Source organism: Nanorana parkeri, unplaced genomic scaffold, assembly GCF_000935625.1.
Source record: "Nanorana parkeri isolate BGI_ZX_2015 unplaced genomic scaffold, ASM93562v1 scaffold1171, whole genome shotgun sequence".
In the NCBI taxonomy this organism is placed as follows: domain Eukaryota; kingdom Metazoa; phylum Chordata; class Amphibia; order Anura; family Dicroglossidae; genus Nanorana; species Nanorana parkeri.
The window spans coordinates 533,880-550,567 of record NW_017307439.1 but is presented as its reverse complement, the minus strand read 5'-3'; the positions used below and the strand labels follow the sequence as shown (position 1 = coordinate 550,567).

Here is a 16,688-nt window from a genome sequence, read left to right as displayed (position 1 = left end):
TAATCTGACTGCAAAGTCAGACGGTGCACGAGAAGATTATATTATATGCTATTAAAGAGGTTGGCTCCAAATCGCACAGGATCAGGTGGCCCTATAGGGCGCTCCTGGAAATGTTTGATCAAAAGGTTGTGCACAGCACTCGTACAGATTCGGTGTAATGTTGGTTTTACTGTTCCTTTTTCTGTGCTCATATAAATTAACCAACTACGGCGAGTCGGGCAAACTGAACGATGTCAACGCTGTGCCAATGAGAGTTTCCCTCCCTCATATTGTATCCCAACACTGTGATTTAATGTTTGAGCCATTATGTGCATTGTCTGAATCTTCTTTTATGAAACTTAATAAAAACTGATTCAACACTAAAACTACACGTCCTTCTAAGACTACTTGGTCCGGAGAGCGTGTGATTCCCCTGCATAATAAATAGTGTTGTAGGCCTGTTAGGAAGAAAGGAATGAAAAATATAAGATCAATAGATATTAAAACTATGTTACAGGGGGATCTCAGAAAAAATATTGCTTTGTCAAAGTAGAAAAACTGCCAACTGGAGGCTTTATACTGTATGACAGAAGAGACTGCGTAAGTCTCCTCTGCCATAAAGGCTTGTCAGTAATTTATTTTCCCTGTACACTGAGCTGCACATGCATGGTTCAGTGCACAGGCTCGGCATACCGAGATGAGATATCTCACGTTTGCATGCCCATGAGTTGCGTCATCGGTGTCCTGCCAATCAATCAGCCAGAGGCTAAAAACCGAGAAGAAGACCGGGACAAAGATGGGAGAAGTGCAATACTGGAGAGGATCTCTTTGGAAAGTGCATTCTAGCACATTATGGCTAAAGATGTGTCTTTAAAATGTCCTGCACCAAATTCATGAAAGCCATGCAACCGTTTTCTTGCTATTTCCAATGTGGATGTCAAATCCAGGTAATTCTTATGTGCGACACTTTTACATTCTGTTGCAGGAATGCTGTTGCGGGAATGCCAGAAATAGCGCCAAATTGGTGATAAGAAAAGTGGAGGTAAATTGCCCCTCTTCCATGTTGGAGTAAATTGTAAAGTGTCACAAATAAAATTCTGATTAAGGAAATTCTGCAACAGATTCATACACACCTTACTGACAATCATGAATCTGTCCCAAGTTGCGCCATTTGTTGCATGGATGGGAGACAGACTTCTAAAAAATGTCTAGAATACTCTTTATGAATCTCAGGGATTGCTTTTTTATAAAGGGGTGCGTAGTTTAATGAATAGCAAAGTTGGGAATGACTGCTTTACAACATTCCAGAGCCATGTGTTCTACTCCTTATTCCTGCATGTTATCCCTAATTCCTCTTCTATTGACATCTTACATGTGTGGAAAGAAGACGAGGGGAGACCGACCGCTTTATAAACTGTTAAAAAGTTGATGACTAAAACTTTACTAATAAACTTATTTAGACTGAAAATAAATGATACTTTAAAAAGGTGGAAAGGAAACATCAGGTGTAACAATATTGCCATCTACTGCCAAATAATAATAATACATCAGAAATGGCACAAGTATGTTTCCTGGTATTTTCTTGTGTTACCAATATCATTGTGAGCCTGGGACATAAGTTCAATTATCAGGATCTACTGCTAGAGTTTAAACTGAATATTGCTGGTCTGCTTCTGAAAATTCTAGTTGCTGGCTGTCATGTAATGTGAAATCATTGGCTTTACCACTTCCTGATTCACGGACATAGAATACATATGTAGATTAAGAGGCTCTGATTTCATCTTCACTGGCTGCATGTTTGTTCTAGGTCAGAAGATATATAAAGTGGTATTAAACTCAGAATGTTTTTAAGCTGTTTAAAATGCTGAGCTTCAGAATGCTGCTTCTTGTAATTCGTCCCCACACAGCTACCTCCTCATGTATCACTTGCCCCTCTGTTTTAGACTGTAAGCCCTCACGGGCAGGGCCCTCCTTACCCTCTTGTCTTGAATCCTATTGTAATTTCTTCTTTATATTGTAAAGCGCTGCGCAAACTGTTGGCGCTATATAAATCCTGTATAAGAAGACAAAGAACAAGAATGTATACTTCAATCACACTAAAAAGAGAAAACTAAAGAAAATTAAGTTACAGTATAAGGACTTTAGTAATAATGAATTTGCAATTTACATACATGTACTCACCTGTTTATGCTGCAAGCATGCATAGACCACATCCCGAGATGTAAGTATTCTCCATGTGTGTGATAACATTTGAGCTATGCAATGCAAATCAAAGCAGAACTGAATGTTGCACTGCCTATAGCTTTGCAGTGATCACCAATCACAACTTTACCACCAGTTAGACAGTATTGTAGGAGTATACTTTTAAAGTGACACTAAACTCTGGAGTTAAATCTTAAAAATGCATTCAAATGCCTTAACTACTAACAAAAATGTATCTTATTTGTGTATCACTCGGCTGTAGATCCTCAAATCATCTCTGAATTGGTGCTGACACTGTCCTTCCTTCTGGAGGGTGGCTACTTTTCTTCCCCATGGTCTCTGTGTGTGTTGTAAAGTAGCCACCTCTCCAAGCTCACTCCCATCATAGACTATAACTTCAATACAAATTAGCTAACTAAATGTGAGATTGTAGTCCATCACAGGCATAAAACTCTATGGTAACATATTTATAACTCATGTAATCTCCATCTAAACACACATGTAAAATCCAACACAATTAAACTTACACAGTGGTCATGCTTTACTGTTCCTCTCTCTCAGTTCATATTTATCTGACTGAAAGCAGACCTAAAGCTGAACAGCCAGCTATAAAAAAATGTTCATGTTTAGTCCACAGAGGTAAATTGCGGAGGAAAACTTGCCGTACATTATTCCTAATTTCTGCAGCAGCCGGTGATCCTCCTCACTCCTGCTCCAGCCCAGAATTGTGGTCAGGCCTTCTATATGACCAAATGCAATGCAGGGTCAGCGGTGGCAGCTGGTTTTAAATTGTACATGATAGTGTCAGTGTGGGGGCAGCCGCACAACTGGAAGAAAAGGAACGACTTTGTGAAACCAGTTGCCTATCCTGGAATTGGCGGGGAAGAAGCATGTTGGAGCATGCATGGACACAGAAGAAATTAATCAATTCTCTACAATACACCCTCTGTATTACACGAGCAGTAATTCATGAATATTCAGGGCAAAATCGCTAACTCATTTTTAGAAGATCTGTAACTGATCTCAGTAGTTTGTTTAGCAGGGATGCTGACAACACCCTAATGTACGGTATACAATATACATAGCTTATATACACACATACATTATATGGGCTAACATTTGTGGACACTTGGCCATCACACCTATTTGAGCTTGTAAGACATCCCGTTCCTAGACTATGGGCATTAATATGTAGTTGACCTCTCACCACCACCCCACTCTGACCTCCTTTGTGGCTGAAACAGCCTCCACTCGTCTGGGAAGATTTTAAACACGTTTTTAGAGTGTGTAGGTGGGAATTTGTGTCCATCCATTTAAAAGAGCATTTGTGAGGTCGGGTACTGATGTTGTATGAGATGGCCTTAGTCACAATTGACGTTCCAATTCACCCAGAAGATGTCAGTAGGGTTGAGGTCAGGGCTTTCTGCAGACCACTCAAGTTCCACCACACCAGTGACATGCCGTGCCTTTTGTACTGGGTGAGGCATCCCCCAGCCCTCCATAGCTCCTCCACATCTCACCGAAGCTTCGTCCCCAGCTCGGTAACCAAGCTGTGTGGGGAGGAGGAAGGGAGGAGACAGGGAGGAGCCTCCCTGTTCCTCACTTGCTCATCACTGGTGAGGCATCGAGATCGATGTCCTCACTGGATTTTTTTCTGTTTTTTTTATTGGACAGCTTGGACCAATGGCGCTTTACCATTGGTCCAAGCCATCCACAGAGCTTACGCCTCTAACACAGAGTAGAGGCTGTGACAGCTCTTGCCTCACCAAGTTAGGTTACACAAGCAGTGGGGAAGCCTGCTGCTTTGTAACCTAACTACATGTCAAAAGTCGGAGGCAGCGCCACCTGTAATTAACAGGCAACAATCCGTCCATGACAGGTTACACAGCAGGAAGGCTTTCCCTGCTGTGTAACCTGTAACAAGCTGCACTGAATGGAGAAAAGCTATCAGCTTCAGACTTGAAGCTGACAGCTTTTTCCTCCATAATACTAGGTGAGGCACTGCCTCACCTGCCTCCCCTGACCGCACGTCCCTGCACCACACTAAACTCAGCAAATCATGCATTTATGGAGGTGGCTTTGTATACAGGGGCACAGTCATGCTGGAACAGAAAAAGACCTTCCCCAAACATTTGCCACAAGAAAGAGCACACAATTAGCTAACATGTCTTTGTATGCTGCAGCATTACCCAATAGTACCCAATATTACCCAATAGTACCCAATAGGTTGGACTCGATGGACTAGGTTGGACTCGATGGACTTGTGTCTTTTTTCAACCTGAATAACTATGTACCCTTCCCTGGAAACACCTAAACTCAACTATTTTGGAGGGGTGTCCACATAGCTTTGGCCATACAGGGAAGTGTGACGGTCAGGTATCCACAAACGTTTGACCACATAGTGTACACGTATGAAAATACTGGGGGGAAAAACAACAAATACTCTCAGATTAACATTACAAAATAATCATTTTAAATGTGTACTGTTCCCTTTATAACATTATTCTGGATTGGTTTCATGTAAACCAGAAATTCTTCATAAAGATTCCTTTATACAGCAGAAATATTCATTTTGTATAAACATCAAAGGAGTCTGCCGTCCATTCTCACATAATATACCTGCACGTTTTCTGACCCCTGTAAAACAACATTCACAAACACTCCATCTCCCAAATGTAATATGCAGCATAACAGAGATCAAAGCAGAGGATCTATTAGTGTTAACAGGTCCTTCAGCTGTCAGGTCCATAGTGCCTTATAACCTGCTGTAAGTGGCTACATAAAAATTGACCACATACAGTAAGGTCCAGCAGACTGGTGCAATGCTTTCACCTGACCTGCCATCCAGTGCTGAAATAAAAAGTGCTTCCCTTTACCATCCCGTCTAGTTAATGTTGCATTGTCTCCTATTTTTACTGAAAGCTTACAGGCAGCTCTGTTCTGCGCTGTAGGAGTTACTACACCAAGAGCGACTGCCAAAGATTGTTATGTCCTGTGTACCTGCAAGGCTGGTTTTCTTGCTGGAATAAACTCAGAGAAGCATGAAGGTTACATGCTGACCTAAATTGTACGTGCAAGCAACACAAACCTTAGGCAGATCATGACACAACGCACTGCATTCTATTGTCTGAAAATAAAATAGTGTTCAGACAGCAGATAGGATGTATTGTTCCATATCAGGATTATGCGTGTTATGCAAGAAATGCAGATTACAGACAGTATGTGGAATAAGACACTTTACAAATGTATTGTCAGGTTACTTGTTACAACATGCACCTTCTCTGAACAGTCAGCAAAATTCATGGATGTGACAGCCATTCTGTGTTGGGTGTCACTCTTTCCTTCTGGACCCACTGGTCTCTTCTGCACTCAGGCTCCTGGACTCACTGGACTCTTCTGCACTCAGGCTCCTGGACCCACTGGACTCTTCTGCACTCAGGCTCCTGGATCCACTGGACTCTTCTGCACTCAGGCTCCTGGATCCACTGGACTCTTCTGCACTCAGGCTCATTTATTTGTGTAGAGCATTCTCATTGATAATGACCATGGGGCAGAGTCTGGTATAAACCAGCAGTCTTCATCCAGTGCTATATGAACCACAAAAAGTACTTCTCCTTAATGATCTTTACATTTTGGAGTTTTGGCATATGATATATAAAACATGAGTAATATTAGAAAATATTTTAGCAATTTAAAAGTGATGGATTGTTTGGAAAAATTAGCACCCTGGGTGTGAAAACTGTGCAAGTTTAGCCAGCAATTGTGACATCACTGTATTAAAACAGCCCAAAGTCTATTAGTGGCTACAGCGGTTCTTGACAGGGAGGTATCATCAGCTGTGAGAAGCAACCCGAGTCCAGCACTTACCCCAGAAACTGAATCAATCAGCGCCTGGGCTTGTGATCCTGCTACAGAGCATTTAAGTGCTCTGTCACCACCTTCTCCTACTATGCAGGTCACACTCAGCACTCTGCAACTACATTCATTTCCGCTGCAAGTGCTAAGTTAGCAGAGCTGTGCATTGATTTGCAGCACAATGTTCAGCGGCGGTTTGCTAACTCAGCACTTGCAGTGGCTGAGCAACTGAACACGCCTCTGAGCAGATGTGAGCCGATATAGGCGGACATGTTTACATTCAGTCACCTATGTATCACAAGATGGAAGGAAAATGGAACAGACATGAATGTAACATATGTGCCATCTATTTCCGTTCTTATCCCGAAAAGGGGATCAGTTTATGGATCCTCTCCTGAGGTTGAACAGTGCCCATATGAATTTGGCCTTACATTTTAAAATACAGATTTTTGTCATACACTTTTAATTGAACCAATTATATAATGCGGAAACTTCACCTTAAATGTCAACTTTGACTAACAAATTTTATCAGGTTTGTCCGGTTGCTGGGAAGCTAAATCATATCCCAGCTCCTTATATCTCTCTGAGGCAACACTTGCAAGACATCCTTACCAGATGTAACCTTCACAAAGCCAGATACTGAAAATACAGTTCCTTTAATTGATTCTCTATATTAGGGCCTGTTCACACACTATCTATTGCGTTCCAGGACACAGTTCCGTGCCCTGTACGCACTGGATCACATAAACCAAGCCTCTGGCGTTCTGTGGCGTGGTGGTGCCATTCATGTCAATGGAGCCGCAGACACGCCTCCCGCCTGCAGAGCACTATTTGTTGCGATCACACCGCATTGGAACGCATGCACTATTTTTTCCAATCGCACCACACTGGAACGCAGGGCATTGCTGTACAACGAGTTCTGTTGTGGGTGATTGAATGCGTCCCCTCCTGCCCCAGAACACAGGAGGCTTGGTTTATGTGATCCAGTGTGGTCAGGGCACGGAACCATGCCAGAACGCAATGGGTAGTGAGTGAACGGGCCCACCGAATCTATTAGAAACTAAGCAGTCCAGCAACAAATGCAACAAACTAACAATGGAATTATGAGCTAGAGGGAAGGGTAAAAATATAAACCACTGTTTGGAATTTAACCTCTGAAGTCTCAGAGAGGTTTAAGGCACCTAACCTTAAGGTACCCACCTAAAACCAAAATATCAATTTGAAATAGTTACAGTTTAGGATAGCCTGTGAAAAACATATAAATGTCAATGACAATGGTCACCAGGTGGTGAGGGGAAATCTTCCAATGGGGATATCTGTACCAGTAAATGTTAAAAGGGTATTTCCCCTCACTTTGGAAGATTCTATCCTGGTAATGAGGGGATATATCTGAAAAAAAGAACACAGCAGATTTGACCATTCCCTATTCTATCCAACACTCAACAAAAAAGTTTTAGCAATAGACACTTTTATTTAATGCTCCCCTAGGCCATGTGTATGATGCCACCACATAGCGACACAGATATTTATCTCCACATAGTATAGTGTATGAATAAAATGTATCTGTCAAACAGGGATGAGCTCAGTTTCGGTCCAAACTTGAGTTCCCCTGAACCTGGAAGAAGCTGTCAGTGGCGCCCCAGTCAGAGGTGGCCAGGGCATTCCTTGCCCTGCAGCTGCCTGTAAAAAAAGCGCAGAATGCTGAAGATAGCATTGACTTTATATGGCCACATGACTATATCAGGTCAATGTCACTGACCAAATATGGCCATGTGGCTATTTAATACCAAAGCTGTCACCAGCATACCACTCCTTTGTTACGTCAGTTAAGAAACATGGAGCAGCACACAACCCTTTGTTACGTGCAGCTGCAGCATGGGGAGTGCCCCGCCTGCAGCTGATTGGGTCGGCACTAACAGCTTTTTTCAAAGTTCACGCAAAATCAAGTTCAGACAGAACCCAAGCTGATCTAGGTTAACAAAAGAGTCATAATAAAATGAAGCTAAGAGCAGCATGCTACCTCCTATCATTCTGTCAACCTATAGGCAATGGTCATATGACCTTACCATTATTCTAAGCCTGACTGCACTGCACTGAACAATGCCACATTGGAATGTCACAAATATTTCCTATAAACCAGATGACTTAACAGAGTATTTCTCTGCATCTTTAAAAAACAAAATATAAATGAACTGGTATGAAAGCTATATCATTTTTGACTCAGTCTTCAGATTTTTTGTCTGAAAACAATTGTGAAGTTGAATCTGAAAAGTTCCTATATTGTTCATTATAAAACTTTGATTTGCCCTTGCGAATCCTGTTCACCCAGTATTTCTCTGAATGCATGTATATCTTGCAGGCGTTAAACAAGCGCATACCAGCAGCCACCTTCTCCAGAAATAAGCGAGATCTGAGGGTGTAGAAGATGAAGATTTGAAGTCCCTGGAAGGAAGGAAACATATCAAGCTGATGCAATAGCAATACAAATGATGAGATTTTAGAGGAAGAGCAATTCATTCTGGTTAAAATCTACATCTAGAAAGTATTCTGTATGCAAAACCAGTACATTTCCAATAATCTGGCAACCAACTGGCAACATTTAAATGTTTGGGGACAAGTACTACCTGCTTAGGGTTTATCATCTATGTATAGCTGTTGGGAGGGGGGATGCTGGTGGTATTCTGCATAGCTGACTTTTATTATAATGTATTGCTGGGACTTGTAGTCTCGCATAGCTGGTGGCATTCTGCATTGCTGTATGATGATTATAGCAATGCAGAATAGCACCAACTATGTAGGACTACAAGTCACAGCAATACATTATAGTGGGGGGGGGGGGTTGGCGGTATTCTGCATAGCTGACTTTTATTATAGTGTATTGCTGGGACTTGTAGTCCCGCATAGGTGGTGGTATTCTGCATTGCTGTATGATGATTATGGAGCAATGCAGAATAGCACCAACTATGCAGGACTACAAGTCCCAGAAATACATTATATTATTAAGTAGAGATGCACCAGTGCCAATACTGGCCTCACCATCTGCGCTTGCACACAGACCAGTATTATCGAGGAAACCGGTATTTATTCACAAAGTATTTTGTTTAAATCGTTAATTGTGACTGTTAATAATATTCCATCCTTCATTTACTGCCATGGACGGCATATTATTAACGGTCACAATTACCATTACAAACGAATACTTTGTAACGAAAATGCCGGTTTCCTCGTTAATCCTGTCTGTACGTAAGCGCAGATACTGGGTCGGCGTTCTTGACAGAACACCGGCACTAAAATTTTAAACAAGCGGCTGCCTGAGGTCCCGCGCTTGCCTCGGGGCCCTTCATGGTTTCTTGCACCGGGGCCCTGAAGGTTCTAGTTACGCCTCTGACCTTGCCTAAATTATCTTATTATATATAGTTTGGTGTTCAGAAACACTGACAGGGTTATTCACTAAAGGGTGAAGAGTTTGGAGAAGGCAGGAGAAGTGAACAATCTAGGACAACATAGCTGAACTGGAAAGGGAGCGGAATTGGGAGAATTTTTCCAAATCAGCTATTTTGGCCTAGATCGTTCCCTTCTCCTGCCTTCTCCAAACTCTTCACCCTTTTGTGAATAACCCTGTCAATGTTGAACCAGGCCAAATGTTGGTGTACATGAGACCTTACAAAGTGAAAGTTTCAATTGTATAAGTATTTCACTGAATGATTTTATTTATTATCGATATTTATAGAGCACTGACAATTTACGCAGCACATTCACATCAGTCCCTGCTCTGAAGGAGCTTACAATCTAAGGTCCCTATCTCACATGCATACATACAGGGCCAATTTAGACAGGAGCCAATTACCCTACCAGCATGTCTTTGGAGTGTGGGAGGAAACCGGTGTACACGGAGGAAGCGCATACAAGCACAGAAAGAACGTGCAAACTCCTTGCAAATAGTGTCCTGACTGGGCTTTGAACTGGGAACCCCCAGTGCTGCAAGGCTGTATTGCCTTTCATTGAATGATTTTATTTACTGCATTTTAAAGTAAACCTATCATAAAATTCATACTTCACATGAATCAACAGAGCACAGATTAGTGTTATAATAATTTAAGCAAGAAATTAATTTATGTATTAGGAATTTAAAAAACTGCCACTAGGAAGACTAGGACCCATTCACACCTAAGCATGAGTGTAGCAAGCAATTTAATTAGCTTTTTTTTGTATGTAGTACAGGAGCAGAATCGTGTGTTTTTGGCCCCATAGACCTTTAAATAGGAATGCCTGAAAAAAGCAGGTAGACATGTCTTTTCAAGCATTTTGCAGGTGCTCCTATTAAAGTCTAAGGGGCCAAAATGCACGATTCTGCCCCAAAAGAAGCTCATGTACTTTATCAAGCTTCACGTGACACCGCTCAGATGTGAATCGGCCCATTGAGAATATTGGGATTCTTCATCTTGAGCATTGTCAGGCTTCGGGAATCAAGTGAAAAAACACATAGGTGTGAATAGGGTCTAAATCACATGATCTCAGGTGGCCAATCATTACTGCAAAAAGTCAGAAGGGAAAGAAGAGGATAAAAGAAGAAGGGAAGATTGTAATGTTTGAATCATGTGCCCGGGCGGGAGGTGGCCACAGACCCGGGCACATGATTCCAAACCCGGGTTGTACGGGTGAAACCCGTACGGGTGGCAACCCTAGAAGAAGAGGATAAAAAAGGGCTGCCAAAGAGCAAATGCCTGATTTAATCAAAGAAATAACTCCTACACATATAGAAGCTCAGGGGGTCATCACTTCCCACAACATTTTGACTACAAACTGCTGCTGTCTGCCATGCTTGACCAGCGGGCGCTACACTATAAAATTGCCGTTGTTTACCCCAGATGTATTTTACTGCTGTGCTGCTATGTTAGATATCTCAGGCAGGCAATTCAGATAAAATATAGAAATGATAGCCCTAAGTTCAGGTATAACATGTGAACTGCTAGGTGACCCCGTTACAAGTAAACAGGAAAAGCAGAAATGGCCTTTAATGGTTTCTGACACTCTACTAAAGGATATAAGCTCATGCATAGTACCTGTGCTGCACAACATACGCAGAAGATGAAGCTGAAAACAATCTGTGTCTGCCCTGGGGTCTCTATAAGCATCAAGTAGCCAACAATCCAGGTGACACCGAGTAAAGATGCAATTGAAAATGTAGCCAATGTCTTCTTTAACACTGACATTTTTCTGGTCCTGAAAACGGAATAGTAATATATAATTAAGAAATAAATCAAACACACAACTGACTATGATTATACAGCAATACAGCAGCTATAGAGGACCACGAATCCCATCTATCCATGATTATACAGCAAAGGAGAATGGCAACTGGCAATCATGGATTTATGGGATTTGTAGTCCTCTATTGCCTGTTTCCATTCTCCATTGCTGTATAATCATGGATTGATGGGATTTCTAGTTCTCTAGAGGTGGTTGCCATTCTCCATTGCTGTATACCATTAGTATATATTGTTTTAGAAAAAATGTCACATGTCACTTTAAAAAAAAAGTATCAGTAATTGGTATCGGCGAGTACTTGAGGAAAAGTATCGGTACTTGTACTCGGTCTTGAAAAAATGTTATCGGTGCCTCCCTAATTGCTGTGTTATATTGTCTTATCTCTTCATAGTATTCAGGAGTTGGTGAGGTTTTATTTGGAAAGAGGTAAGCAGGGGGTTCCCCCTGGAAGCTGACGTATGACCATGGCGTATTTTGCAGAAGGCTCCCTGTTCTTGTATTGGTGCAGTGGCAGATGTCAAGATCTTCAGCAGACCGTTCAAGGGACCCCCCCTAATCATAGTAGCCCTACTTGCTGGCTGCTACCACCTATAGCACCCATATGTGCAATGAACTCTGAACTCTGCACATTTGCTCTGAACATAAAACTATAGTCATGTATCTATAAATTCCCTTTAAACTCTGCACTGCTTAATGAAGAACTCAGGCTGGCATGTTATTTCAATGGTTGCACGGGTTAACTTGTCATTTTTGCCTAGGGGACAGGAAAAATGTTATACTCACCCGAGCCTCCAAGCCTGTTGCGTTCCCTCCATCCTATCCCCTCCTCCGCAGCAGCGATGGTACGTTCCTTGGTGTCCCCACACCCTATACACTGTAATGGACGTGATGACTCGAGGATTCCTAGACTGCTGCAGAGAAGGGGGGGCACTCTAGGGATCGGTCTGAGAGCTGACTGGTTAGAAGGTTTAGGTACGCATAACTTTTTTTTTTTTTACCCTAGGCAAAAAACGAGTAGTTAACCCTTGCAGTGCGGAGGTAGCCCCGCTGCAAGGGTTAATTCAATTCTGCCCAGCATTCTTTAGCTATTGAAAGTGTTGCTATATGAAGAAATAAATCATATTTGCAAGTAAGATCCTGAGACTGACAAGGGGACTGGTCAGTAGATTTAGTTTAAAGGCATTGTTCTGCTCTGTGGTGAGGAGGCATGATCTGAATTCGAGACACGTTTGCTGACTTCTTCAACTCAGTGAGGTTGGACTAGATTTATTTAGCCCCAGAGGTGACATTAGAGTTTTCTATCCATTGGATGACATAGAGGAGGTGAATGTAAACACCTATCTCCCTATATATAATCAGTTTATACTTCCTGGAAGTCTTATATCTCCATACTTTGAGAGTTGTCACCAGACCAAGAGGCAAGAGTAACTCCTTCAGTGGGGACACCAATTCTGGTAACAACTGTCTTTGTGGAGATTTTCTATTCCTCCCTGATGCATACTTGTAGCAAGGAAAATCTTCCTTACAGGATACAGACAGCAATAATAAATAAATAAATACATACATACATACATACATACATACATACATACATACTGTGCATACATAAACTGTCAATCTTTTTTAGGCCTTTCATATACCATCCAGTACAATAGAAGAAACGTTTTAGCTATCCATGCAGTTTAAGTTTATGGAAGATAAAGCTACAGAAAATGATTGCCCAATGTAAAAACAGAATGATTCATATATTTACATTTCTCTTATTATTTACACACCTGGTTAAATGTGGAGTGTTCTTCCAAATTGATAGTACTGTAACTGCTATAAAAATGCAAATATTTGCTGTAAGGATGATTCCCACCGGCACGAGGAAAGACCACAGCAGGGGCTTTGAGAGATCCAACTCATTATTCTCATTGGCACCAGCAAGCCAACAGCTACAATGAAACAAGATGAGTGAGTTTGTGTTTATCATTTTTGACTATACAATAGTAACAATAATATAAGGTCAGAATTTGGGGAAGAAGTGACAAATCCATGATCATCAAACAACAGAGGCGTGGTGGTGCCATTCATGTCAATGGCACTGCAGACACGCCCCCTGCCCGCACTGAAACCCGAGGTACAAGATTGCCCTCCGTTCCAGTGTAGTGCGAGCGGAAAAAATAGTGCACGCAGCATGTTTTCCGATTGCGCAGCACCGGAATGGAGGGCATTCCTGTTCCTCTCTTTCCGGTGTGGACGATCGCACTGCGGGCGGGGTGCGTGCCTGCGGTGCCATTGACATGAATAGCACCACCACGCCCCCTCCCGCCCCCGAATACAGCCCGGCTTGATCTATGTGATCCAGTGCATTCCAGGCTCGAACCGCACCAGAATGCACTGGATATGGTATGATAGGGTCATTAAAGAGGAACCTTACCCATATATTTGAAATGACAACAAATATACCTTTAGAAATGTTTGGTAATGACAATCTACAATCAGATACATATAGATGATTGAAGGATGTCTTTTCCTCCCCATTCTTCTCACAGTGATAATTTTTACTAAGGGCAGATGGATTCATCTCCCTTCACATCCTGGAACTCTGGCACACCTGACTAGTACAAGTGACCATACACACCAGGGGCGTGCGGTCAGGGGAGGCAGGTGAAGCAGAGCCTCACCTAGAATTAAGGAGGAAAAAGCTGTCTGGGAATGCTTCACCCCGAGCAAGAGGTACCGCACGTCACTGAAACACATCATCTCAGAGGAGGAAAATGCCTTTTTCTGAGATCCCATGAGATTACAGATGAGATTTCCCAGCAATCCACTGATGATATAACCTTACCAGGATGCGACACTTGGGCATGATTACATAATTTGTGCCCAAGTGGACCAGGAAGTAGAACAATACAAATATGTTTGTTTAACTAATGAATGTAAGATAATATCAGCATGTAGAGCTGTATGCTGATTCAATTTTTAGTAAAAGGGGGTAAATGTCCACTTTAAGAAGATGGACAGACGTAAAGACATGCTATGACCACAACGAGCCACTACCATCTGCTGGTGTACAGAGCATGTTTATGATTGAGAGGAAAGGAGAAGGGACGAAGATGTCTCGATCCAGTGCTGGCACCAATTATTTTGGGACCAAGAACTGGGTGATGATCTAATGTCTAAGGGACAGCCACAACAGCCTTGAATGGGTGTTTTGGGGGAACAAGAAGATTGGACAGGACCCAGTGCCAGGAATGTCTGCATTCGGTTCCCTCTCTCTCTTCTACTTCCCTTAAGAGTAGTGCATGGGTGAATCTTTTTAATCACTCAGTGAACAATACAACATTCCCAAGCACACTCTGCAAATAGTTAGCACAAAAAGACTATTCAAACTATTTCAGCAGTTGCATACCTCTAAAAATGCATGTACCTTCAAGCCACAATGCCATTTCAAGGGAACCTTTGCAAAGTGTGGTCCCTAACTCTAAACTATCTGAGCCCCCAACATGGAACATATATAACAATGAATATATTGAGAGCAGGATTACCTTGGTGGTACCACTTAGTGCCCACTCACTGACATCAGATTGACCAGTTCCTATAGTATAAACCAGGGGTAGGCAAACTCCGACACTCCAGCTGTGGTGAAACTACAAAAACCATCATGCGTAGGCCTCCGGGAGTCATGTCTGTGGCTGTCAGAGTCTTGTAATGCTTCATGGAACGTATGGTATAACCTCAGCTGGAGAGCCCGAGTTTGCCTACCCACTGGTATAGACCACCATCTGCCTAATGTTTCCGATCCTTGGATCAATTTCCAAAGACCTTTTGTTCTTTCCCCATCCTAATGTTCAGCCATTCTTTGCAAATCTGTTAAGTAATTGTAGTTATAGTTAGATATTTAATAAAACAGTAGAGTAAGGGTCTGTGTCGATGGGCTTGTGTTCGCTTCAAGTAGGGTTTGCATACTTATACAAGTTTATGGGAATGCAAAACCCTCTTGAAGCAGGTCAAATGCAGGTCAGAAGGAGGTCAATTGCAGGTCAAATGTACTTGGCAATAATTTCGGAATAATTTTAGAAGCCTCTCAAACTGATGCCATCAATACAAGCCCAAAGCCTGCCGACACATGCATTAAGGCTAGCCATAGACATGAGATGGAGGTGAACTTTCTGTAGAACTGTAAAATAAACCTGCACCATCAGTTTAGCTGAACTTGTATGTTTTTGCACTAAACTGACACTCCTGGTATTGTCTTTATTTAGAGGAAACAATGGCGATCATATGAGAAAATCCATTTTGGACAATCAATATTTCTGCCAAGAACAGAATGTCTGCAGAGGTCACTGGTTGCACGGAGACATACAAACACTTCCTAATTTGACTGCTATTAGCTGGATTGGGCAATGGTCATCTCATGTCTGTGGGTAGCCTGAAGGTTAGCCTGCTTCTTCCTTCATGAGGTACAATAAAAATGCAACTCACAAATCTTTTCTGTGATAATTGTTTTTCTGTTTTCCAGTTTTATATGTTGCTCCAAATGTTATTAAGACAATTACAGCTGGAAGTCCTAGTGACAAAACACAGAGATTCGAATTAGAAAAAAAAATGTTTATGATACTATTAATAAATCAAAAAACTTGTATGAGGAGTTTATGTTTGTTCCACAAAATACAATGAAGTTAATGTATTGATTCCCTGTAATCCATATTCTCCCACACTAATAACTGTTAACCAACAGTAGTTAGAAGATGTACATGGGTAGTCTACATGGTTTTATAGGTCGAGGAAACTGGGGTAAGTAACAAAAGGCTGGTTAGAGTCTAGAACTCTTGGGATTCCACCTAAAAAAGATTTATTATTATTATTTCTAACCTCTCACAAATAAATTGTTAGCCACAGTGCATCAGTTTTTCGTCGCAACACCATTCCAGTTATTAATTAGTTCTGGAGATTTGGTGCCGGACACAACAAAAGACTAAGTGATAGAATCAAAAAGCTTCCTCAAATGCCCCAAAAACAATTGTTCCTAATACTAAAGCACCCAATTTAACACTTCAGAGTCGCCTTGTCTGAACCCTTAAAACAGAACTCAAAAAATAAGGAAGAATTATAGCATGTTCTGTAGTTTTTTGGTAGAAGAGATGTTAAAAGTCTTTTCTGCCGAAACATTGATATACCTGTCTGCCATCATATTGTATCTTTGTATACACTGACTGCAACCATTCCGCCATCTGTACGATGCCAACAATGGAGCCGGGTGCCATGATGAAGTAACTCCAGAACACATGCACAGGAGTTACATGATCAGTAGCCACCCATTGACTGAAGAATGAAGATGGTGGATGCAGGTAAAGATGGCAGCAACAGTAGATGGAGCAAGAACGGGGAACATAGAC

The 16,688-nt window shown here is 41.8% G+C and overlaps 1 protein-coding gene across 1 annotated transcript in view; it reads right to left on the bottom strand.

The window, feature by feature from the left end:
* Window positions 1-3,569: 3,569 nt before the first annotated feature.
* ADGRG7 (adhesion G protein-coupled receptor G7) overlaps window positions 3,570-16,688 on the bottom strand; it is a gene marked incomplete at its 3' end in the record, with an annotated part of 33,105 nt that continues 19,986 nt past the window's right edge. The window contains exons 11-14 of the mRNA XM_018568319.1: window positions 13,080-13,241; window positions 11,100-11,259; window positions 8,362-8,478; window positions 3,570-3,731 (exon numbers count right to left, since the gene is read on the bottom strand). Of these exons, the coding sequence (XP_018423821.1) occupies window positions 3,570-3,731; window positions 8,362-8,478; window positions 11,100-11,259; window positions 13,080-13,241 (601 nt within the window). The remainder of the gene's footprint in view (window positions 3,732-8,361; window positions 8,479-11,099; window positions 11,260-13,079; window positions 13,242-16,688) is intronic.